The 27,024-nt window shown below is 34.2% G+C and overlaps 1 protein-coding gene across 3 annotated transcripts in view; it reads left to right on the top strand.

The window, feature by feature from the left end:
- LOC110031471 (PX domain-containing protein EREL2-like) overlaps window positions 1–27,024 on the top strand; it is a 97,755-nt gene that overhangs the window by 4,037 nt on the left and 66,694 nt on the right. For 2 of the 3 annotated variants that reach the window (XM_020734679.1, XM_020734678.1), the window contains exon 3: window positions 6,006–6,104. In XM_020734679.1, the coding sequence (XP_020590338.1) occupies window positions 6,006–6,104 (99 nt within the window). The remainder of the gene's footprint in view (window positions 1–6,005; window positions 6,105–27,024) is intronic. The other variant, XM_020734680.1, reaches the window with a different exon arrangement.

Here is a 27,024-nt window from a genome sequence, read left to right as displayed (position 1 = left end):
CAGGGAGGATCTACATTTGATTTTTATTGATTTAGAAAAAGCTTACGATAAGGTTCCAAGAGATATCCCTTGGAGAGTTCTTGAGAAGAAATGAGAAGAAAGGTAGAAGAAAGGTGTTGATATGACTTATATTCAAGTCATTAAAGATATGTATACTAGAGCTATTACTTGTGTTCAAACTAAAGGAGGATTGACCAATTATGTTCCTATTTTTGTTGGATTGCAACAGGGATCGACTTTAAGCCCGTATTTTTTTGCTTTAGTTATGGGTGATCTCACTGGACATTTACAGGAGGATGTACCTTGGTGTATGCTTTTTGCTGATGATATCCTTCTCGTGGATAAGACGAGAGAAAAAACTCAAGAAAAACTTGAATTATGAAGGTCTACATTGGAGTTTAAAGGCCTTCGTTTGAGTAGAACTAAAATTGAATTCATAGAAGTAATTTTAGTAGTAGTAGCTCTAGTGGCAGAAGTATAACTTTGGGTAATCAAATTATTAAAAGATGTGAACGATTCAGATATCTCGGGTCTGTTGTTCAAACCGATGGTGCTATATATGAGGATGTTAATAGTAGAATTCAAGTTGGTTGGTTGAAGTGGAGGAATGCTTTGGGCCTTTTGGGCCTTTTGTGTGATATTAAAGTACCGCTTAGACTGAAAGGAAATTTTTTTTTTTTTTAAGATGGTGGTGAGACCGTGAGACCTGCAATGCTCTATGGTGCTAAATGTTGGCCTTTAAAAGAGAAGCATAGTACTTCGTTAAGTTTTGTCGAGATGAGAATGATTAGGTGGATGAGTGGCTTTACACTTAGAGACAAAATGCGAAATGAATATCTTCGTGATATGGTTGGTGTAGCTCCAGTGACGGACAAAATTAGAAATAGTCGTCTTAGATGGTTTTGTCACATTAAACATCGAGCATATGATGATTCGATTAGGAGAGTAGATGTTTTAGATTCGACTTATGTTAAGAAAGACAGAGGTAGACCCAGGAAGACATGGGCTTATTGTATAAAAAATAATCTTAATTTATTAGAATTAAATGAAAATATGACACTAAATAAGACGCAATGGAGAAAAATGATTCATGTAGCCAACCCCACGTAGTGGGATTAAGACTTTATTGTTATTGTTGTTGTTGTTGTTGTGGTTGTAAAACTCTGGAAGGGAAAACTTCTCTCTATAATGCTGTGATGAGAATTTTAATTTTTTTTAAACTAAAAAGTCAAATAACATTTTTCTTATAGCCACCACACTTGAATAGATTTGGTTGCAAAAAATAGTTTCCTATAATTTTTTTTTTACGAAGCAACTAGAAAACAATTTCTGAAATAGACTTGTGATGAAGGTTTGAAACACAACACATACAAAAAACTGTCCTAAACATATCCAAAATTTATTGTCCAACCTGTACTATTTTGGATGATACTTTTTGTTGTTCGGTTTGTTTTTGTAGTGTTAGGAAATTTGATTCAATTTTTGCTTGCTTGGGAGCTGAATTTATTTTTTGTTTCTAGTTGAGTTTTGATTCTTTCTATGACATTAGAATCGAAAAGTTTGTGAATTAGGATCTATGATCAAGAGAATTGTGATAAAAGAGGGAATATCTAGATATTATTTTCATACCAAACACTATCAATTTTCTCCCAACATCTTTAAAGTTGTTTGTGGTGACTATATTAATAACTGGGTTTCTCTTAATGCACTTGACAACTCTGATGGATTTCTTGTTCTTTGGATATTCTTCACTGCATGATCAATGCATTTTCTAGTCCTATTCACATCTATAAAATAGCTGAAAATATTGCCTTTGTTCTCACTGTAAAGTGCTCGATAAAATTCACTTTTGCTATGAACATTGTAAATAAGTGGCTAGGAATGTTTTACTTGTTCATTCTTTCAATGATATTTGTTTACGAATCTACAAATATAAAAAATAAATACAAAAACAAACAGAAAAATAGCCTTTAGCTATTTGCCGTTTGATTATTTAGAAATCACCGATTGATGCAAAAGGAGCAATCCTGAGCTCATTCTTTCCTTTTTCTATATGAATCTATATGAAATATATTTTCTTATACACAATAAATCTGTGGCGTCTAATTTTTATTTTCTTGACCTTATTAATCCAACGACTCTTAAACACTTCCCAGTCAAATTGGATGGTAGTTTTCTATCATTTCAAATTTTATTATAATATTTATGGATGTTAGGTTGCCGAGCCTTTTGATAAATATGCCACCAAATTGTCTTTCTGTGGGGACATAGTAGTGCAAATCAGTCAACCTTTAATTTCTCTTTTATAAATTGTTTATCTACTTTAATATGTTTGATACGATTATACTGTATCGAATTGTGAGCAATGCTGGTGATAGATTTATTATCATAGTGTATTTTCATAGGTTTTTCTCACTTTACGTTTAAATCGTCTGGTATGTTCTTAATCCATAGAAGCTTGAAGATTTTTTGGGCATTTGTTTTAAATTCAAATTCAATACTATAGATCTAATACAACATATTATTTCTTACTCTTCTAAGTTACGGGATTTTCTCCCAATAAGGCGTAGTATCCTAAAGTGGATTGTCTAGCTACTGGTGACTACTGGTGATCCAACATAGTCTGTATTAGCATATCTTTCGATTTGTATAGTATCATACTTTTTATATAAAATTTCTTTTTCTAAGATTGATTTAAGATATTTATGAATTTTGTGAGCAACCTGAAGATGAGATTCCTTAGGTTTGTATATGAACTGATTGACATGACTTACTATGAATATGATGTTAAGTCTGTTGTGAGATAAATAAATTAATTTTCCAACTAATCTTTGATATTATCTTACGTTTACATCATTTTCTTTATCAACTATGTTCAATTTTTAATTAGTTTAGCTGGAGTTGCACACGGCTTGTATGTCATCATTTTTATTTTTTTAGTAGATTAAAATAATTTTTTTTTGGTGAGAGAAGTGTTCCCTGTACAGATTAAATAACTTCTATGCCTAAAAGTATTTGAGTTTGCCTAGCTTTTTTTGATTTCAAATTCTTTTGCAAGTTTCTTTCTGAGGACCTCCTCTAGATTATTATCACCAATAACAATTATATTGTCAATATATACAATGAGAAATTATAATTTTTATCGGAGGGTGCTTTTTGAAGTGTGTATTATTTTCTTGACTTTGTTTATATCCATTTCACCTTGTTCTTTATGAAAGTACTTTTGAACCATAGTTGTCTGTATATATATTTTTTCTCTTATAATAAAGCATTTTTCATGTCATGTTGTTGCATAAACCATCCAAAATTAGCATTTAGAGAAATCAAAATGCAAATTATATTATTTTTTGCAATCGGAGCAAAAGTTCTTAATAATCAATTTCATAGGATTGAGTGTATTTTTTGGTTATTAATCTTGCCTTGTATTATTCTAGATGCTCATTTGTTTTATAATTTATAGAAAAAGTTGTCATACCCAAGTTTGATTTCTATTGAGTGTATTCATCTTTTCTCTCATATCCTCTCTCCAATTCTTATTCTCTAGTGCCTCAAATAAAATTTGTGGTATTGTAATGGATTTGGAATTTGGTGAGGTTGAAAGGTTTGAATTTGAAATTTTAGGATTGGGCTATGAATTGCAGCATGAATGGTTTGGGTATAGTAGGGATTTTTTTTTGGAATTTTGGATATGGGGTAAGGAAACAAATTCGTAAAAAATTAAGGTTTGCCGAGCTTTAATACTAGATGATACCGTTCTAGGGCTCCTAGAAGGTGTTTATGAATGAAATTTAGTGGGGAGGTAATTGTGAAATGACAAGGGAATGAAAATATCGATAATCGTCGATATTTGGACAAGGATGGACATTCCACTGTCTTGGCTAAAAATGACAAAAAAATCACGAAGTGGTACAAATATTAATATGGTTCACAACCTGTTTCTGCACAAGTAATAGGCACGCCACTTACAAATGGAAATGAATATTGCACTCCTTAGGTATAAATCAGAGATATAATCTCTAAACATACCATTAAAAGACAAGTCTTCAAAAGCAGTGAAATGCTACCTATAAATAATCTTTTAATAGAACATAACCTAATTAGAAAGAAAGAAACATGTAATAAGTCAAAAGGAAAGAAATATGCTGAAAAAGAACAAAATCGGGCTGCTCTGTGGCCCTATATAGCCCGCAATCGTGGGATTGATTCTGCAACTTGCAGAGTATTGCGACCTGCAAAATTCTGTGATTTGCGAAGTCGTGCGGCTTTTGGAAGCTCCTGCGTCAATTGCATTAGTTATGTTTGACTTAAAATTATCTCCTTGGGCAAGTACCCACCAATAATCTACACAGTTCAACAAGCAATGATTGCTAATAAAGATCCATAGTTTACATTTAGTTGATTATTTCTGCTTATCAAGTAGACCTGGTCTCTGACAACTCGGGATGATGGAACTATGAGACCTTGATATGACTTATAATCATTCCGCTCATTGTTCGATCTAAGCTTAAGGAAATAACTTTTCTCGAACCTAAAATTAGATGACTTGGTTTCATACACTAAGCATTTAGGACTTGGTGACTAGACTTAATTGAAAGTTTTCTTTTATGACTGAGAAATGTAATTAACTATATGGGTTTGCTTTTATGGACAACTTGAATCTTATCATATTGGAATACTATCATAAAGTCTTCGTAAAATGAGGGAGAAATCTCTATGTAGTTTCTTATTGGTATCTAATTTGCCTTTTGAAACTTTGACTTGGAATCCATTCCTATAGAAGAGCTAGATATGAATTTTTTCAGCCCATAGTGCATGAGTTTGTTATTAGTTGTTTTTGAAGTATTTTGGACTTACAACTTTTCTTGGAATTCAAGGAATATTTCTGTCCGGAAATAGAAATTTAAAGGTATAACAATCCCAAGAAACTTTGAATAGGCTGTTTTTTACATAATTTTAAAGTCTAGATGAATTAAAAGCCTTGGGAAAAGAAATCAGATTTTGAATTTTATAAATTTTTAACTAAATTGAGCTATTTTTGTTCCAACCAGATCCACTAACTTATGGGTCAAAAGTCTATATTTGAAGTGTTTGAGGCACGCAATTGGATTACTTTGACTGAATGAAGTTTTTCTCTTCTAGTTTTCAATCTTGTGCAAGTTGAATGTATTTCAGTGCAACAAGATTGGGAAATCATCTCCTCATTTTGGTGGCTTGAACCTACTTCTGTGTTTTATTTTCATGATTTAATGTCTTCTACATACTTCACTATTGGCATGCTATTGTTCTTGTATTTATTCATATTTGGTAAAATTAAGATTCTAATTATTTGTGTTGTTCAAATTTCATGTGAATTTTTAAGATTTTTTCTATAACTGTATTTTTGTTTGAGTTTAATTTTTTTTATTTTCCATTTTGTACCTATGGAAAACAAGTTTTTGCTTGATTAGTGGTCTTTGGTGCAAATTATATGTTCTATTTCATGATCTACATTCATTGTATAATTCTATTTATATTAGGAAACCCTAATACTGAACCATCTTGCATCACTATCTACACCAAATGGTTGTGATAAATTTAATGACGAGGGTGAGAATGATGACGATGCATTGGGTTTTATTATCCTGTAAGGATTTCCTCAGATACATTTGCTTCCAGGATTGATGCCCTTCTATTTAGATGAATAAGTTCCTGTCAACGAAGATTTGCACTTTTTATGAGCCGTTGCGGGGAGTAATTTTCTAAGAAGAAACCTGTCTAAGTTTTCTTCCTTTTGTTAATGGATTAATAAACCTACTAATATATTTTGATTTATTTGAAACATTCTTAATTTGAGAATTTTTCTCAGTGACATGATTTCCTATATGCTCATCTTTTATAATTTGAATTTCTATAAGGTAATCAAGAAGTCATGTATTTAGTATCATCTTGATGACCATTTTAGCAGACATATTGTATTTGCACTTTTTTTCATTTATTGTTTTTTATTTAACATTCTCAAAGGGCAGTTTTACAGGATTCTAATTGGTTTACAATCTCCAGAAGGGGTTAGCAGTAGCCATGACATCCTACGCAGGTTCAGTGACTTTTTGAAGTTGTTTTCTGCTGTAAGTGCTACTTTTATGGAGATAGAACCTGCATTATTTGATGTTTCATTCTTTTAGAGTTTCTTTCGTTACACATACTTAGTTTACTTTTTATTGATTTGATAATATCTTACATCAGAATAAGTATTGGTAAATTGTAACTGGAAGATAGACTTTATATCAAGATAACTTGGTAGTGACAAGCATGAGCTTCTCTCCTACAAAGACCACACTTGATCTTTTGCAGCCAATCCAAAACAACTGATAAAACATAGGAGGGATTGTTACATGTGTAATGAAACTGATGCGGGGCATCGTTCGTGCCCTAGTTGTTAAGAACATCATGAGTGGCATAGGACCGGTTTGGCCCAGGCAAAGTAGGGACCGACTGGTCCTTCCAAGTATGGTGTTCCCTCCTGTTGGAAGCGGAGCCCACTCCTCATTACTTTAGGTGTATATGGGTGTTTTTTGTTCTGTTTTAGGGTAGTTCTTTGCTCAGATTTCTATTAGGATAGCCATCGACGTCTAGTTTTCCCCTCCGAGGGATATATCCGAAGGTGAGAGGTTCTTTGGCTATAGCTCATCCTGAGATTGTTTCTATCCGTCTCCAAACTGTTCTCCGGTTCCTCCCTCCGGCCAACAACTTGATGCTATTACTTCCAGCCAGCTTCCAACCTTGCTGCCATCCTCCCCACCAGCCCACACAATCCTCCCAATCGACCGCCACCCCTTCCCAACTTCCTTATAGCCTCCTCCACCGGCTGCCTTGCAGCCGGCGAGCTTCCGACCCCCAAAGGTCGCCGCCTTTGTTTCTGCCATTTCCCCTTATGTCCTCAACCTGACCAGCCCCACTCTTCGTTACCCGTTTGACTACTTGCTGCCCAACCTCGAGGAAACTGCTGCCTAGCTGTTTTCCGCTTGCCAACTATTTTTTATCCGTGCACCACCTTTCAAACCCTCACCAACCACCAACATCACCCCAGGAACCTTCCTCGTTTAGTGTTTGTGTCATATCAATTGTTAATTTCTTTTTTTTGGTCATTTTATTGTTATTTCTTATTCCAATTGGTTGTTTGTAAGTCCACATTTGAGTTTCAATAATCATATCTGTTTTCTAATTGTTGTTCGGGTTAATTCTGGCATCAAAAACATACATCCATTTGTTGTGGAATAAAACTCTTTTGTTGTCCCGTCAAGTTTTCATTGTAATTGATACCGCGAAAGATTCTTCATCCTCTTCTTGAATGCTTGTATGGATATGTGTTAAAATATTGGAGCAAATATTACATACATTGAACGTTTGTACTCCCAATGACTCAGATGCATGGGGGTCTTAGGGTTTTTTTATTTTTATTTTTGAGTTAATCTGTGTCGTTGGGCGTACATATGTTCGGCGTATGTAAATTTTTTTCGAAATATTGTGGGAAGAACATTTCTGCTGAAATCCATTTGATTCATTAAAAAAATTTCACATGCTTTTTATTCTTAGTTCATGGTTTTTTTTGTATTGCTAGAAATGCCCTTCATTTGTTTGAATCAAACTATTGGAGTATTGTATATTGTTTCTTAGTTTTCAATGTGATATTCTTGATGTATTTTATTTTGCACTTTAGGTGGGTGTGTTATCGATGATAGATGAAATTTACTCTCTTTCCTACATATCTTCCAACTGATATTCAGGTGTTTTATCCGATACTCGAAAAATTTACTTGATACTTTCAATAATTGAAACACTTTCTAATAGCATGATGCGGTTAATTCTCTTATTTCACTGCATTGTTTACATACAACAACAACAACAACAACAATAAACCTTTATCTCACTAAGTGGGTTGGCTAAATGAATATTTTTTCTCCATTGCATCCTATTGAGTGTCATATTTTCATTTAATTCTAATAAAATTATGATTATTTTTTATACAATATGCCCAAGTTTTTCTAGGTTTACCTCTGCCTTTCTTAACATAAGTCGAATCTAAAACATCTACTCTCTTAACCAGATCATCAGAGTGTCAACGTTTAATGTGACCAAACCATCTAAGTCGACTCACTCTAATTTTGTCAACCACTGCAGCTGCACCAACCCTTTAACGGACATAATCATTTCTCATTTTGTCTATAAGTGTAAAGCCATTCGTCCACCTAAGCGTTCTCATCTTGGCAACACTTAACTTAGTTTTATGCTTCTCTTTTAAAGGCCAACATTCAGCATCGTAGAGCATTGCAGGTCTCACCACCATCTTATAAAATTTTTCTTTCAGTCTAAGCGATACTTTTCTATCACACAATAGGCCCGAAGCATTCCTCCACTTCAACCACCAACTTGAATTCTACTAATAACATCCCTATCTATATCACCACCATCACTTTTAACAATAGACCCGAGATATCTAAAATGCTCACACGTTTTAATAATCCGATCACCCATAATTACAACTCTTTCACTAGTGGTACTACTACTAAAATTACATTCCATGTTTTCAGTTTTCAGTTTTAGTTTGACTCAAACGAAGGCCTTTAGACTTCAATGTAGATCTCCATAATTCAAGCTTTTCTTGAGCTTTTTCCTCTAGTCTTATCCACAAGAAGGATATCATTAGCGATAAGCATACACCAAGGTACATCCTCTTATACATCCTCTTATAAATGTCAATGTCCAGTAAGAGCATTCATAACTAGAGCAAAAAGATAATGGGCTTAAAGCTTATTTCTGATTTAATCTAACTGAAATTGGAAAATATTTGGTCAATCCTTCTTCCGTTCGAACACAAGTAACAACTCTAGTATACATATCTTTAATGACTTGAGTATAAGTTATATGAACACCTTTCTTCTCTAGTACTCTCCAAAGGATACCTCTTGGAACCTTATCATAAGTTTTTTATAAATAAAAAAAAATTATATGTAGATCATCCTTATTCTCTTTGTACTTTTCTATCAAAACTTTCAATAAATGTATAGCTTCCATAGTAGACCTGCCCGACATAAATCCAAACTGATTATGAGAATTCTTTGTAATACTTCTTAACCTATGTTCAATTACCCTCTCCCATAATTTTAAGTATGATACATCAATTTAATTCCTCTATAATTAGTACACCTTTGTGCATCCCCTTCATTCTTAAAAATGAGGACCAAATACTCTTCCTCCACTTCTGAGACATCTTTTTAGTTTTTAAAATAATATTAAGGAGTTTAGTAAGTCAAGAACTCCTAAATCTCTTAAATATTTTCACATTTCAATTGGGATATCATCAGGTCCTACAGACTTTCCACCATTGGTTCAACTTCTTTTTTATTAAAGCATTCTCAACTTCTTTTTTATTAAAGCATTCTCAACTTCTTTTTTATTAAAGCAACGGTAAGAATGAAACATTTTATTATTATTAACGATATTAAGATTACTAAAGGTCGATCACATTTTCAGAAGCTTCATTAAAAAATTTATTAAAATAACTCACCCGCTGCATTATTCACATATCTTAAAATAAATGGGGAGGGTTTTTCTTTTTCAATTTAGGCATGTAAAATAAATGCTAAAAGATGCACCATTCAGGAGAGTGGATAAAATAAATTTTAAAGGCGGCAAACTCCTGCAAAATAAATTATATCAATGTTAGATGTGGAGTCATAAAACCAACAACAAATAGTGGGAATCAAGATACAAAATTACTCAGAAAATGGAGTTGTTGACCTTACACTCTTGACTAAAACTTGACTGCAAGGTGACTTGAACTGTATTTTTTTGTGGGTGCTTGTAGCTTATTTGATAATGATTTTGGATCTTATTTCTGAGATTCTGAGATTGAATCCATCTAAGATCAATATTGTACTTTGGACACAAACTCTTCCCCAAAAAACATTATTTACTGAAAATAAATTTTTTATATAAACTAAATGTAATAAACATTACTTATATAAGTAGATAGAAAACAAATTCGAGTTGACTTCAAATATGTTTTGACTTGAATTGAAATTGATTAGAGTTGAATCATATCAACTAGAACCAATTTTGATTTTGAGTTGGCTTTAGAAGCTAAATTTGTTCAATCTCAAATTTTGTACTTTATTAATGATGATGATAGAAGGGAGGGGGAATGACAGATTCTTTGAGAGTTGCAAAATAGGAAGAAATTGCTTATGATAGTTTGAAGTTGGGTTTTGCTTCCTGGGAGAAGATCTAGAAGATACTATGCAGTGAGAAGCATTATTTATTAGAAAACATTTTGTTGTGCTTAATGAAACGAAATTAAGGATAATTTGTTTTGTAAGTGCATGATCCATAGTTGTGAAAGCTTCCAGAGCACTTCTGTGTGCCATAGTGTGAGAATTCTTATGTAAGTTTTTCACAATAATTAAATCTATTATTTGAGAAGGCATTATTGAATGGAAAGTTGATTAATTTCATACTGTGCATTAACCGAATGCACATAAAACTTATAACTTACAAGAATGACAAATTTATTTATTTATTTCCATTCCGCCTAACATCTTGGTTGATAAGATGGATGAGAGTATCAAAACTCTATGTTCCATTTCATGAAAGTTAATGATGTGGAACTCAAATGCACGATCCCTTAGCAGGTTTGTGTGCATCTTTAACTCCGTAGTCTCATGCAACCACTGCAACAAGCTTCTTTGTATTAGGCTTGGTAAGTATTTGGAAGTATTGTAGTTTACAACTATTGTTCGGTGTTTATGTGAGTACAATGTCTAGTTTTTTTCTACTATTTAGCAGTGCTTGGTTTTTTTGATAATCCGATAGTACTTTATGGTGTCGAGATCTACATTCTAAGAAACTTAAATTGAAATGGCATTTGAGGTGCTGCTTTTAGGAATTTTATAAATGTTAAAGTAAAAGATATAGATCTTGGTATGATAGTTTGAACATATTTCTTTCAAAAAATTTATTTAATAAAGGAATCATGTATCAGAACCAATTGAACCCACGATGTCAAATAATGGTTTGGTAGATTTGAAAAACTCAATCAGACTCAATTCTCATCAGCACTCATTCTGATTTACATAAATCATGCTGATGGATTATTGGTCTCACTCAACGTCTCGGCAAAAACATGCATTCCATTACCTCAATCATGATTTCATATTAGACCATATAGGGAAATGTGTAGAAAGAAATCTCAAACATATATAGATTTTCCAAGCATATAAATGTAAATTGTATATACCATAAGTTTTCAGGAAGAAATTCAAAATCTTTACAATCACATGCTATACAAAATGTGATTGTCCACAGACTCCTTACCTCTCCCTAAAATGCAATTAGATAATATAGGGTAAGTTACAAACTTATTAAGATAAAAAATACTAAAATAAGATTCAATGGATATGGAAAGAACAACATACATGCTTGTCTGTGACTAGTATGAGTAACAACAGAAACAATAGTCTTCTTACTAAAATAAGATTCAATGGATATGGAAAGAACAACAAAAGTGCTAGTCTGTGACTAGTATGAGTAACAACAGAAACAATAGTCTTCTTGAATACATAAAAAATGCAAAAAATATGAAGTATATATAATAAAAGAAGCAGCGATCAATGCAAAATCAAATTGCTATTGCAGTGCTTTCAATCATTATGATATATAATGTGTTGTATACCTTTACTTTTATTTTTCATTCTTTTTCTTAAATTTCTTTTCTTATAAATGTGGCTGTCGGCACTAAAAAAAAAAAGTTGGGGGAGTTGCCCGTAGGAAGCTGTCGGTCACAAGAATCGAATTCTCGTCGCCCGCTTCGGAAGGACGTTTAATTTATATATAGATTTAAGTTTAGAAAAATATGAAAATTAAACTGACCTCATATCATATTTTTCATCCTCATATTTTTCATAGTTTAAATGAAAGAGCGTTTTACCTCAAATCTTGTATCTTTCCCGAAGGATAAGCACAAGAATTGAGGGTGAGACTCGATCAAATAAACTAAGAAAGATATGACATCCATTTGGTCTGAGGAACCGTTTTGTTTGCCTACAAATTTTCCTATTTAATATGAAAAATTTAATAGGGTTTATTTTAAGATGGGTTCGGAAAAACTTTCTATAAGGGCAAACCCCTATAGTTAATTACATCTTAGACAACTGTAGTCACCTAAGAATACTCTCGATAAAAATCAGGAAAAATTATCTTCAAGGAAGTCAAAAGGATAGGACTTTTCAACGAAATTGGACAAAAAAGTGTGCAAAGGGGAATTGTTTAAACTTGGAATATTTATTGTAGAATCCAAAAGAGGAAGAACTAGGGGTTGTCACAGATCCGAAGAAGAACCTCGGTGACTTCCCAGTCTATCCTATGGTTTGGCTTCAGTTTCGAGGAGAAATTATTCAAGTGTTTCATCTTGTCAATTTTATTTAATTAGGGCTTACATTCGTATAAAACGACCACACAAACAACCTGGAAGATATGAGGATTTATGTCATGACGAACGACAATCTTGAAATCCTAAAACGAGTTAGGGTTTAGATTATACAGTAGAACTGTACAAATGTCTAACGAAAAGTTGATTTATGTTGCACTGGGCAAACAACCTCGAAATCCTATGAATTGTTGTTTAATTCTAAGGAAGGAATGATTTAGCTGGGGAAGACATGTTCCGCTGTTGAAGATGACCGTGCTGCCCACCGCGCTAGCTCCAAACTCCTTGTCGTGACGAGTTTAAGTCTTCTAGGGTGTCAGGTTATGATGTCAAATCAAACGGCCCAATGGTTGTAGTTCTTTAAACGTTTTAGGGGAACAAGTTGAAGTTGTACAGTGTATAGAATGGCAGTAGAGTATGTAGCACAGGACAAGCAGTAGAGTGCAGTAAAGAGAACATTACAACATGCGGCGTAAAGAAAAAGTAGACGGTACAACAGGAAAGTGATTACAAGAAAGTAACTTGCTGTAAACATAAAGCAAACCTGCATACCTGGGGAATCCGCTGTTCCTTAGATGTAGCTGATGCAACAGGTACAAATAACAAAAATTGAGGAAACAGACTGAAATGCATTATATAAACGAGAGCAAGGAAGAAAAGAAACGTCATCCAGAAAACATGAGAAAGGATGGTAAATGACCCACGATGAAAAACTCGGAAAAAATCAACAAATAATCCATGACGAAAAACTCAAGAAAATCGACGGGTAACAATTCAAATAAAATCATCAAAAAACCTCGGGAAAATCCCAGAGAAAAAACTACGAGTGCTTTGTCCAAAAGTTTCAATAAAACATATGAAAAAGTTCGAAGAGAGGAGACTGCAAGCACTCGGGTCAGGGATAGACTCAGATATATGTTTGTACTCGAGGGTCGTCGAAAGCTACTTGGTCACCCAGATGTATAAAACCCGTCACTCAACTAGAAAGGTGTCCTATCGAACCTAACTTAGGAGGGTACTCCTTAGCCCAAACAGGTAATCAACAGGTGGACAACCAATGTTTAAAATATATTTAAAATTTATATTTTTAGCATGCATATAGATTTTAAACATACAAAAGTGAGTTGTATCAATTTTGTTTGTAGCAAAAAAATATATATATATTTGTTTTGAAAAAAATATATCTGTTCTTATCAAATTTGTTTTTATTAGTTTTGAAAAAGTGTAGTTGTCCACAAGTCGATCACACTGTTGGGCGTAGGACTGCCAACAACCTAAGAAGGTACGGGTCAACTCCCGCTAGTTTTATGTCGGCGAATGATATCACATCTTACGGTTCACCGGGTCTATGGGGGTGTTCCGATGTCGTAGGATGGGATATCATTCCGCTCTACCGCCGGTGTGTCTTTGTCATCACCACCCTAAGCCCCATAACAAAACCGACCTACTTGTGACTTTGCTTAATGGTTTCACGTATAACAAAAGGCTGTACGTGGACACTTATGTATCAGACATAAGCATCAAAAACCGAACCAAGAAGCAAGGTAAAAAAGAACAAAAATGAGGTGAGAGTGAGGAGACATTGATCCACCTAAAACACCGAAAAGAGGGAGGATGAATCAGTTCTCAAAACTCATGACGAAAAGACTTGAAAAAATAGGGCCCAAGGTCCTTGAATTAATCCAAAAGGTTGTCATTTTCTCGCTTTATTAGAATTGGATCAACCCAAGGAGGGTGCCCTTTCCAAATCCTGTTTCAAACGAGTTGTAACGGGCCCGAACCGATACGACGATCGCCCACAAATGACCTCCCCGACATCAGTATCAATCCTCCAAAAATATCTTCCATAGGCTCAATTTGACTCAACCGAATATTCTCCCAAATAGGACTTGAAAATCTTCCAGATTCCATGAATTGAACAAAAGGAAAGTGACATGGGGAAGACTACCATCAACACCTCCAAACTTATGCCAAAATTAAGATTTTTCAACTCTTAAATTATTTAATAACTTCTCATCCAAATAAACATAGAACCTTCCAATAAAGCCACATAAATGCTCATGGTTGGGGTCAATAGAGAAGAGGAGCAGCCACCAAGGCTCTCGGCTAAGTCCACCAACAAAACAAGGCACTCACGACTAAGGCAAGAAACAGGGCCAAAAGAGACTCACGGCCAAGGCAACCCAAGGCACAGGAAAGGCTCATGGCCAAGGCAAGAAACAGGGCCAAAAGAGGGTAGAGGGTCACAGGTAAGGCCAACAAAAGCACAACCGAGCTCCAAACTAGCTCACGGGTAGGAGCCAGAATGAACCAAACCAAATTCCATATAGGAAGCTCACGGCCACAGATGGCAAGCGGGAACCCAACACAACACAAATCCACCGGTGGGGGACGAAAAGGAAGCAGACATATGCTTACTGATCTCACGGTTAGAGGGCAAAACCGAAGGCCACAAGGGCAGTGCCCACTGAATAAGGTTCACGACCAATGTAAGGAAAAATCAACCCAAGCACAAGAAAGGCTCATGACAAAGGCAACCCGAATCAATTCCATGAGGATCTTTGATATACATAAGAGAGTACAAAATATAACCATAATTTTGGGATGACAAATTTGATTCGCCAACAATCATCCAAGTAATTCGAGCCCAACAAGAATGACCAAATCAAATTAAAGAACCCTCAATATGTCTCACGGGTAAGAGTAGGAAACAACTTAGGATAGCCACCAAGGCTCACAAATAGGAACAACACAAAAAAAAAAAAACACAAGCCAGGCCCTCGGATAAGGGCCTAAGACAAGCCAAACCGAGGCCCCAGCCAGCCCTCGGGTAGAGACAGAAGCAAGCACAGGGCAGCCACACAGGGCAGCCACCAAGACTCTTTCGTGGTAGCAAGCGGTGTCCTTGGACCCAAGCGAGATTGGATTGGTCTGTTTTTTCTAAACCAGCAAACTGAGCCCCCAAAGCCAAAACAAACCCCTCAAGGAAGGTCCATAAATGAAGTTCAAACAATTAGAACAAAGCCTTAACCAAAACCAAAAGCCAAGTCTCAACAAAGCTCAACCTCCAACTCTTCCAAAGTGAAAATCGAGCTCCAATAGAGACCAAACCCAACATTTGAACGCCAACAAATGAAACCATTATAACAAATCCACACCCAACCACCTCATAATGAAACCGAGCAGCAATAGAGGTCAACACCCAACCATAGTAAAGGTTCAAAACCCATGCCATCCAAGGGTTAAAGAATACCCATATACCCTTGAAACATCAAAATATGGAGCCAAAATATGTTTTAAATTGTAACAGTAGCATGAAAAATATTTTAAGCTACCAATATAATTGTTCTAAGCATGAAAGATGTTCCCTTCCCCTTCGAGAAGCCAAACCAAACTATCTAAGCAGGATATAAGACACTTCCAAGTGAAATAGATTTTCTCACAACATGTAATTCAAGTAAGGAAAAGCTACAAGGAGTCAAACCGAGCCGCAGCTAAAGCTCAGAACCCGACCACAACAAAAGCTAGAAAACATCCTCATGCCTTCAAAATATCAAAACATAGGGCCACTGTATTTCAAGTAAGAGGAAGCCAACCCAAGGACAAAAAAACTAAAGAAGCAAGTAAGAAAAGAAAATAGCAGAGTTTTCCCTCCCTCTAAGAGATTTTTCTGCCCACTGAAATGCTCTAAGTAGAGCTTAATATAGATGGGAGAAGGAGGAGGAGCGATCGAAAGATCGATCGAAAGATTGTAAATGGCTCGAGAAACGAGCAGAGCAGACGCCCCATACGGGCGGCTCGAGAGTGGCAGAGGATGAGATCCTCGCAGGGGATAAGATCCGCAACAATGATAAGGGGATGGGTCGTCCTCGAGATGGTTTCGCGTGCAAGAGGCGAGCGCGGGAGCGAAGGTCCAACGGCACAGGAAGTACGCGGTCCAGGCGAGCGAACGAACAGAGCTAGGGTTGAGGCCCACGAGTTCGAGAAAAGCGGTGGGGAGGAGGGTAGATAGATTTAGGTTTTAATAAATAATAATAATAATAAAAATATCATTTATTATTATAATTACACCTAAATTATATATCCTTCCCCAGAAGCATCGTCGCAGTGGAACGAATGTCTCCCCTAGGTAAAATCGACGTTCCGGACACGTCGGCGCAGTCCGTTTCGTCAACCGAAGTCGTTTAGGCAACCTCGTCCACGATCGGGACAAAATGTGTCGCGACTCGAATTACGTAAAAAACAACTCGGTGCAAACTCAATTAAGCAAGACGGTGGAGAGTGCGACGACGTCAGGTCAATGCATACAGTCAATCCTAAGGCCAACAGTCCTATAGGGATTCTCCTTGAGCTCCCGCACAGTACCCTACCTACTAAGTGCTAGAGGTCAAAAACTACCATGCGAAACGTCAAGTTGAGCGAAGAAAAGCTCGAAATTTCTAATGGGGAGGGCTCCTTTGCTAGTTTTCTAGGAGTAGTCGAAGGGAAAGTCCTACGGCTAGATCCTAGGCTATCAAAAAGGAGAGACTAGACCTCTGCCAAAAGTGAGGTCAACAGTGGCATTTTATTTACATGGAATTTGATTTTTTTCTTCTCTTGTCATCAAACTACTGATAAAGGTTGGTCGTTCTCTCTTAATATAACACTTATCAACGATCCTATGATACCAAATTGTCCTCTCCAATCTCAAGATTAAGAGTCGGGAATCCAATCTCTTCTTTATCCAGACTCATCTTAGAAGGAAGTTATAAATCAAAATTTGGGAAATCTCTTCAGAAACTTTGTAGGCAAGAATATCAGGCAGTGAGATTCATTTGTCCTTCAATTAAGTGTGCTTACAAACGGTCCACTAGCCCGCTGACATTTCAACCCTTTCGAGATTGTATACAAATATAATTTTCTCACTCCATTTGAGTATGTGCCAATATTTTTAGCTACACAAATGGAAGAGTTAGAGTAAGAGATCAGACATTACATGAGAAGGTGAGGATCGAAATTGCCAAGCAAAATGCTAAATATCAGTAAACAAATAAGTCCGAGAAAGCCAGTTCTTCAAGGAAGGGACTTGGTGTGGATTAGTTTGAAAGAAAAATTTCATGTTGGTTCATTCGGAAAGATCATTGCTAGAGCAAATGGTCTATTCAGAGTCGTTAAGAAGATTAATGACAATGCTTATAAAATTTTTTATAGGGTGATTACAATATTTTTGTCACTTTCAATATTATGGATTTGTCTTCATACTATGAGGATTATAATTTTTAGAGATGAAGACGAGATCTCTTCCATTTGGGGAGATTGACGTGAGAGCGTCCCAGGGGATGCAAAATTGAGTCGCATTCGTCTCATTGCTGTAGCACAAAACGTTTTGCTATTTTTTTCTCTTTAGTTCTTGTTGGCCCAATTTTATATTATTAAAATTAAATTTAGGTTTATTTTATGTGAGAACTATTTATATGTTTGTTATGGACTTATTTGGGGAACTTTTGCTTTAATTTGTCTTTGGAGATTGTATTCTTTTCTTTTTGCAAATGACGTGTTTGTAACTTATTCAGGAATAGGCGGTCGATCTCTCTCGACAGCTGTGCCTTACTGAATTGCTGTTCCCGGACATCCGCTAATTCTCCTTTCCTTCAAACTCCGTCGACCTCCCACATTCTCTCTCCCTTGCTATTCCACAATTACCTTTTGTAAATCCCTACCTTTTGTTAAATTTAATCTTTAATCACTTTATAGGAAGCCTAGAACGGCACTATACATCATTATTGACATGAGATCTTTAGAAGTGAGTATAAATGCACACCTTTGTCTTTTGGGAGCTCAAGTTAATCTTAAATTTATCTCACTCATGAAATTATTGTGAAGGGTGGACAAATTATTGCTTTAAGCTTTATGGTGGTGGATTTTGTTTACATTTTGTAATATTCTCGAGATTTTTGGTTTATTTGGAGTTGGGCTCATAATGAATTGCATTAGGACTTGAGGGCATTTTAATTATGACATTCCCGCTGGTTAAAATTTTCTTTCGACATAGCCATAATCAAAGTTGTTTGATGTTGAAGTATTTGATTAATTTAAGCTTTGTCGACTCTTTTCTCATATTGATAAAGCTCATGATTTGCATATCGTGTAAATTTATTTGGTGATTCTTTGTACTATAGCCGTTGTTAAATCTACTTCATATTTAGAGGATTAGGTTTGTAAATTTGATCTCATGATTGTATCTTGTAGGTCATAACATTGAGAATTTGTATTTTTTTAAAATATGTTTTCCTTGTTGAAGACTTTAGAGACTTTGTACAATCGTAGACAAAATCTTAAGTTAGTTTTGAGAACAAAAATGCAATTCTCAATCCTATCATGATGTGAGTTTTTTAAATTGGATCGAGTTTTGCATTTAAAGTTGTTCTTTAATTGCAATTGCTTAATCATGTGCATGTTCATCATTAGTTGCCTTAATGATTTTGTCTTGGTTACGCGGAAGATGGATCTTGACTTGTGACCAAGGTGGCCTGCCTGAGAGCACACGTGCAATATATTGATGAGTTTGAGTTTAGATAAGAGTTTGTGAAGCTCAAAATGATCACATGGCTTTTAGATTGGCTGCATGTTACTTGAGGAGGGGGATGCTTTTAGTGCATTCATTGGAGCACATGTTGACTTGCTTAATTTTAACGACGAATATAGGTTCGAGAACATGCATACTTTTTAAGGCACTTATATGACTTTCAAGATGTTAATATTTGAGTAAAAAATTATTTCGTGAAGCTTGTTCAAGCTTAGAAATATTCAAAATTTATTATTTGAATGAATGTTTTGTCATTATGATATATTCAATATTTCTTTTTTGAACTTTTAAAGATCTTTATCATCTAGCATGTATGTATTGTGGGTTCAATGGAAAATTTTTGCAATTTTGAATTTTTGTTTTGTGATTAAAATATTGCTATTTTACTTCGGTTTAGTCCACAAACCTGTTGGTTCTATTTTCATTCTATCCGAATTTTTTTTTTACTCTTTCAATGTTTGCTTGTATAATCCAATCGTTCATTAAGAGGTTCTGTTTTGGTCTTTGTACGTGTTCAATTTTCGTTCCTTCTAAAGGCAAACATTGCATTTGAGCTCTCATTTCTGTTCCCATCTTTTGCTTATATTTTTTACTTATTTTTATTTTACCTCATTATTAAGCTCAGGATGTCATTTTGAATGTGTCAGTTTTAAGTCCATTTCAAGCTTAGCCTTACTGAATATGTTGGCAGCCTCTTGCCATTTCTCTTGCATAGAAGGCATCTATGAGGATTGTTAGGGCTTTCCATAATGCTTAAAATAGCGTACTTGGTTGTTGTTTATGATACCTTGATGGAGGGTCCTCAAACCTACACTTAGAAACTGCTCAAAGGCTTTAACCACCTTCATGAGAGAAGAGGTAAAGTAGATGAATTTTTTATAACATTAGAATAACCTGCATGTGTACTTTTTGTATTTTTCTCATCACGCTGATGCCTATGGGTACATAACATTCTTGCAGCCAGCCTTTGCTTTTTCTTGCTTTTACACACATGAGGTAGGTTGATGAAATTTGTTTGCAGTGAGACGACAAAGTTGGTGAGGCAAAACATGAAAAAAAAAACCTCATTTCTTGTGAGATTTCTTCTCTTTCTTGTTTTTCTTTTCTTGGAAAGCTTTTTCTTATTCTTTTTTTAATAGAAGATAGAGAGAAATGAGGAAAGCCAAGGATGCACACACACAGGGGGGGGGGGGGGGGGGAGGAGAGAGAGAGAGAGAGAGGAAAATTAGAATGGAAGGGGCAAATCAAGAGTAAATGAGACAGGTAGAGAAAGATAAGGAAAATAGGGAGAGATGATGAGGCGATCGGGAAGATGATTCTTAGAGGAATGTAGAGATCACAACATCTGACATCTTGGATGTTTAAGTGGCAGTTGGTGAAAATGCAAGCTGGCTTGAAGATGTTGGGAGGCATTGTAGACTATTGACATTGTCTTCTGAGCTGTTGCAAGATCAATTGTATATAGTTTGGGCATTAGATAATTTTGATGAGCTCTTGGAAGTTGTGAGAGAATAAATGGAGGTGATGGCAAATTCAACTTAAAGTTACATTCTCCAACTCTTCTTTGCATGCAGTTGGCCGGTTGCCTTATGCAGCAAGTGCACTTCGTAGCTTCGGTTGCTTTGCTGCCAAGTGTTTTGAGTCCATAGTAGGAGTGGATGGGGAATAAAGAAGGAGAAAGGGCTTGGAATAGTAGGGGAAGAAAATAATTGATTGAGGGCATGTGAGGAGAGGGTTTTATAGTACTCTATTTTTGATAAAGTACAAAGGTATAAGTGTAAATAATCTAAATAAATTATTCCTCATTTTTTACAACCACGAAACGATTAAAATGATTTTTATAAAATCCTAATTCTATATCACTATTTTAAATTGCAAAATTTGAAGAAGGTACGTCTCGACGCAATTCAAGGAAAAAATGCATCGAGGTGTATGTCTCATATTATTGAGGGCATGCCTCACCTCAATTAGATTGAGGTGTGCGCCTCATGCATTTATTTGTTTTCAATATTACTCAGTTTAAATACTATTCAAACTTCCAACCCACACTCGACTGCACCTCTCATGCATGATTTCTTCTCTCCCTGTTACGACGATATTCTATTTAGGCTTTCTGGCGTCACTGCTTGCTACTTCTGGCGCTGGCACTGCCTGCTAGCTTCCACAACTTACTCCTTACACTATAGTAGCCACCTACTGCTCTTGCTACCGTCGTTGCTTGCTATTTCTATCGCTACCATCACAACCGTCACCATTGCTTCTTCTGCTGCCGTAGTTGTTTATCGCTCTAGTTGCCATTGCTACTTGCTATTGCCACAATCATTTTTGTCACTTTCGCCTGCCCCTCCTTTCCAAATATTTTTCTTGAAGTTTCATAAAATTTAAAGACTCTATTTTTTTATTTTCTTTAAATATTTGTTTGAGTTCAAATTTTTTTGAATTTTAATATAAAATCTTCATTCAAGGGTTTTGTAAGAAATGATTAGAGGCAAGGAGAAATTTACTTCAAAATTTTAAAAAAATACGACATTGATACAAAGTATGCAAGTCGATATTGAATGTAACGATAAGACATTTATTGGAAATGGTATTACTACAAGAAGTTAGTTAAAGGAAGTGCTACAATGATGAAGGAACACCTTTCAAACTCACATAAAAAATATTGCACTGTATGCTAAAGTTCTAGAATCAATGAAATAGGAGATCCAATTATATATGAAAATTTGATGATATCAAAGCATCTTGCACAACGACAATTTGGTGATAGAGTTGATGCCGACTCTTATTATGGGAGTGAGCATAGTGCCAATGACTCTTTATCATCTTTGCAAACAATGTATAGTGGATGTATAAGAAGTTTCTTAGATCACCATATGATAAATGTAGAGGATGTCATGGGTTATAGAGAGGGGATAATTGCAGCCAGATGGTGTTTCCAGAGCATATTTGTCACAACCCAGCTCGGTGCAACTTGTCATATTTAGGCGGGTCACATCGTGTCATTGTCATAACAAATAAACTATTTTCCAAGATCTATTTGGAGGGAATCTTATTTATCTATTTTTCTACAAGTTTCACACACAGAACCACTAATATCATCAAATATTATAAAATAAAAGAACTCAAATTTCATTCAAATCATAATACTATGCAGCAAAAGGAAACATATATAATAATCATGGATTAATCTCTTTATCATCAAAAGAAGCTAAACATCACAATGAATTTCAAAAATAAAGATATAAGATACTCCCGTACCTAAAATCAAACTCTCACAAGTAATACAAAAATCTCTACTCAACCTGAGCCTTACCCTTTCCTGAAACAAACATGCGAGTAAAGCAGGGGTGAGCAACCAGAGCTTAGTAGGCTACCCAAAATCTATTGCAGTTTTCAATATTAAAAAAATAAATATGTAAATAATCCAACATGCCAAACTAGCATGTGCAATACCTATCACAGTGCCGGTATAATAAATTGTAACTGCAGTAGACATATGCTAAATAACTGTATCAGCAATATGATATCATAAGTGCAGGAAAATAAAATAAAAATTAAATTTAATTCTTTATTTAAATTATTTTAAAATTCTCTTTGCCTCCTTATATCTCTACTTGTTCATATTTCTCCTATGCCTCTTATAACTCCACTTGCTCAAAACTGTTTAGGCGTATTGAACACAGATAAATAATTACATAGGCGCAAAACCCCTTTCCACTTGATTGCACTTAACGTACAACCACCCAATCACAATCACGTGCAACTCCCCATATTTTTTGTTCATTTTTGGCACATTTTAGGATACAAAAGCATATAAATGACAACAATTTTGAAATATAAAATATCATAATATGCTGTAGAAAGTGGTATATATTAGTATGCACAAGTAATAATGAAATTTGCGGGAGAATAAATCTACACGTTGCCAAGCAAAATTCGCAAAGCCGCTTTTATGGAATATCTAGAATAATATTTAAAATATTTCTATTAGGTTTAACGCATGTGCCAAAATATACAAAATATTGTACAACACAAATTGCCTGTTGAAAAATAAATATTTTTATGTCGTTATGTGCAACACAGTCTAATCTACAATATATAAAAGGTTGTGCGGTGAAAAGTTTGTAAATCTCCGTAGATTTGATTTTGTATAAAATTTCGACCAATAAAATATCTAAATTTTATGAAAAAACAACAAATTGAAACCGGAAGTTTATAGTGCCGGACAATATTCCCAACTGGCTCGACTGATGAAATCGGCTCTAAAACCCCCAAAATCAGTCTCTCTACAATCTATCTCTTTCTCTCTCTATGCCTTGCAGTTGGAAAACAAATAATGCATGAAATGACATCTTGGGATACTTAAGTGCCTTTAGATTTTTTATAATAAAATATTATTATTTTTTTATAAAAGGATATAAATATAATTTCTTAAATATTTATTTATATAAAAAATATATAAATCTATTTACATCTTAAAATATAAGACTCCAAAAATTATAGAAAAAATAGTAAATACATAGAAGAACATGTGTGAAACAAACCGATGAAAAAGATTTGCAAAATGGATACCAGATGGCTCCAGAAAGTCCACTTGTATGAGGATGTACTGAATCCTTAAGAAAGACAAATCTAACAAGAAACCTTATATTTTTCTGTTTATGATCCCTATAAAAATAGGTAAGATATGCACAAAATATAATCAAGTATGCTCTACAATTTGGTGAGGATATTTTATAAATCAGGCATGAAATAAAACAACTAAAAAATTGACAATCAAACTGAGCATAAAAACTTCAACAACATAAAATAAACATGCAAGGCTTACCTGATCCCAAAATCAAGTCTCAACAGGTACACAAATATATTAAAATAGCAGTCGTTACAATATTGGAGAGACATGGATGTGTTTGCTTGAATATTGAGAGATTTTTTTTATGAAAATGCCATGCCTTTGAACGTAGCAACCTGAACTTCTTTAATATAATTTGTTCCCTAGTTGCTTATGGTTAAGGCTTGAAACCCCAATTTATGTATAATTTTAGGGCATGGGTGTTAAAGGAGAAGTTGAGTAAAAAAAAAAAAGAAAAAAAGAAGAAGAGATTAAAATGACTTGGAATCATAATAGAGTCACAATTATGTCTGTTGAGAGTGGTCTTAGAATTTTGATGAAATTCTAACATTTAATTTGTATCACACTATGTTTTTGAAATATATAGAAGCATCTGATCAGTGCAGGATGCATAATATATTTTTAGACTATTTAATAGTGTGATAGAGGAAATTGAAGAGCATTTAATGGTTCAGATTTTGACAGAAAATACTAGTGTTTATTGGGTAGTTGGGAATAAATTGATGGAAAAAATAAAAAAAAAATTATTGGATATATTGTTCTGCACACTTTATAGACTTAATTTTAGAGAAAATTGTTGAATGGTCGCCATATGAAAATGCATTGACTAAATCCAAGAAGATTAACTTTTATTTACAATCAATTTTTGTGTATTATCTTTGATGATAAATTTTTTTAAAAAGAATACTCATGCTTTGTTATAATAAGATTTGCTACAATATTTTTGACTCTATAGAGTATGTTGGAAGCTGGACAACTATTAGAGACAATGTTTACTTCCAGTCAAGGACTTAGCTTTGCATGTGCATGTGCAAAGAAAACTGAGGTAAACAAAGTTAAAAAAATTATTTTAAATGAAAATTTTTGGTATAGTGTCACATACGCAATAATAATCACACGACTATTAATTCAAGTTTTGAGGATGGTGAGTGTAGAGAAAAATCAGCTTTGAATTTTATTTATAATGCAATGGATGAGGCCAAATAGTCAATAACCCATATCTTAGAACAAAAAAACACTAGTTATAGAGATATTTGAAGTATATCATTGAAGAGAAATAAGAGTTTCAACTTCACCATCTTTTGCATATTATTGAATATTTACTCAAACCTCAATTTTAATATGCTAAGAAAAAAACCCATTAATCCTGAGATCAAGTTAGGGCTATACTATTGTATGAATTCATTATTGGCCCATCTGGGAGGGCAACTTGTGCTTTATATTATTCCATTAAAGAGTAAGGAATATCTTGATTGGTTTACAAATAAAAATATTATTTCAAAACATTCTCGAAATAAATTTTAACATTTAATGTGTTCATTGAACTAAGGATTAAATTTCTAAATGCTAAATTTTTAATTTCTAATTATAGTATTTTTTTTTTCAAATATAGTTCAATTGTAAACTCAATTTGGTGATAATATTCGAGAGCTATAATATTTTATTGTTAAAGTCTAGGAATTACATGTATGTCATTTAGATATGAGCACAATTAGAGCAAATATAATAAATTCACAAAATAAGAAAAGAAACTGCTTGTTGACTTCAAGAATGAATTTCTTGGCGTAGATCTTGTAAATAAGAGATTGAAGGATGAAAATTTGCAGAAAAAATGTTTGAAGGATGATGAAGATCTTTTATGATGTGAAGATATGCCATCAGATGATGAGTGGTTTATAAATGACGACAATGGGGTCACGACAATAGGGTCACACCATCTGAGTTAAAAGTAAGAAATTTGAACTTTAATTTTTTTGATAGAGACAAAAATAAGGTTAGCAGATCTATCACTCGATATACAAAGATAAAAAGAACAAATATTTATAAAAGTTTAAGTATTTGATATTATCTTTAATATTAATTAACATTCTAATAATTTATTGATTAGCCTTTCTTACTAAATAGGGAAGAGAAAGATGATTGATGTTGAAGAAGCGGAAGAAGAATGAAAGAACTTTGACTCAACTGAAGAAGTTATAAGAGAGAGCTATACATTACGGTTATATTCAGTTAAGATCTATTAAGTGATGAGAGTACGAAGGGCTTTTGATTATTTATCATATGTTTATTTTGATCTATGGATGTTATTATGTTGGACAATATGAGTGTGAGAGTTTTATTATACTAATGTCATCTTATGTCTTATTTAATAATTTTATGTTACTTTCATTTCATGTTTTATATTAGTTTGATTAATTGATGTCTATATTATATTTTTACTATGCGCATGTTCTTACTTAATATTTCGCTGCTTACCCAATTTATTATTTCATATTACTTTTGTCATTTTTTATTATGTTAGGATGCTAGTATGTCTTTTTTTTAATATATTTATCATTTATGATGCTAATAAATTATTTTTTATCCCTCAATTCTGATTCTACTTAATTTTTAAACTATATGGCTAACGTCTCGTCTCACGAATGAAAAATGCTTCAATACCCAATTACACAAATTTAGACATCGACATATATATATATATATATATCATATATATTTATATATATATGTATATATATTAAAAAAAAGCCCGAGGGCAATATATTAAAGAGAAAAGATACAGACAGGTTGTGTGAATGTGCCCAAATAGACACCCAACCCACATAGTACAACACACAAAAAAAAGTCAAAAATGGTACATATAAAAAATAAAAAAACCCAAAACCACTAGGGTGCGGAAAAAATGTGTCATCCCAATTTAGTCATGCCTCTGTCTCTAATTTTCGAAAGGGATCCAACTAATAAATTGGTAAGGTGCGTACCATTACCTGAAGTAACCAAAGTATCATCCATAAGATTCCTGAGCTCAAGTAGATCTCCATTCTTCTTCTTCCTCCTGGAAGTGTAAACCTGCCATTCCTCATCCGAAGAATCAGTCTGATGAGTTGGTAGAGCTATAGCAGAAGGATTACCATCCGTTGTACCCACAATAGATTCTAGTATATGTGAAGTATGAGTTACCTGTACACCAGATATTTCTTGAAGGTGTGGAGCTGTGAGGTTTTCCTAACTATTAGTTTGAACACTATTCTTTGTAGGTAATAGTCCTTTAGTGTTGTTTTTAATAGGGTTTGAAGGTGTAGGTTGCCCAACAGAGCCATCCAACATTACATCAATCGCAGTAACAGCAATGTCAGTGGGGGGGGG

The sequence above is a fragment of the Phalaenopsis equestris genome, unplaced genomic scaffold, assembly GCF_001263595.1.
Source record: "Phalaenopsis equestris unplaced genomic scaffold, ASM126359v1 Scaffold000826, whole genome shotgun sequence".
NCBI classification, from domain to species: Eukaryota; Viridiplantae; Streptophyta; class Magnoliopsida; order Asparagales; family Orchidaceae; genus Phalaenopsis; species Phalaenopsis equestris.
This window is presented reverse-complemented; position numbering and strand designations above follow the sequence as displayed.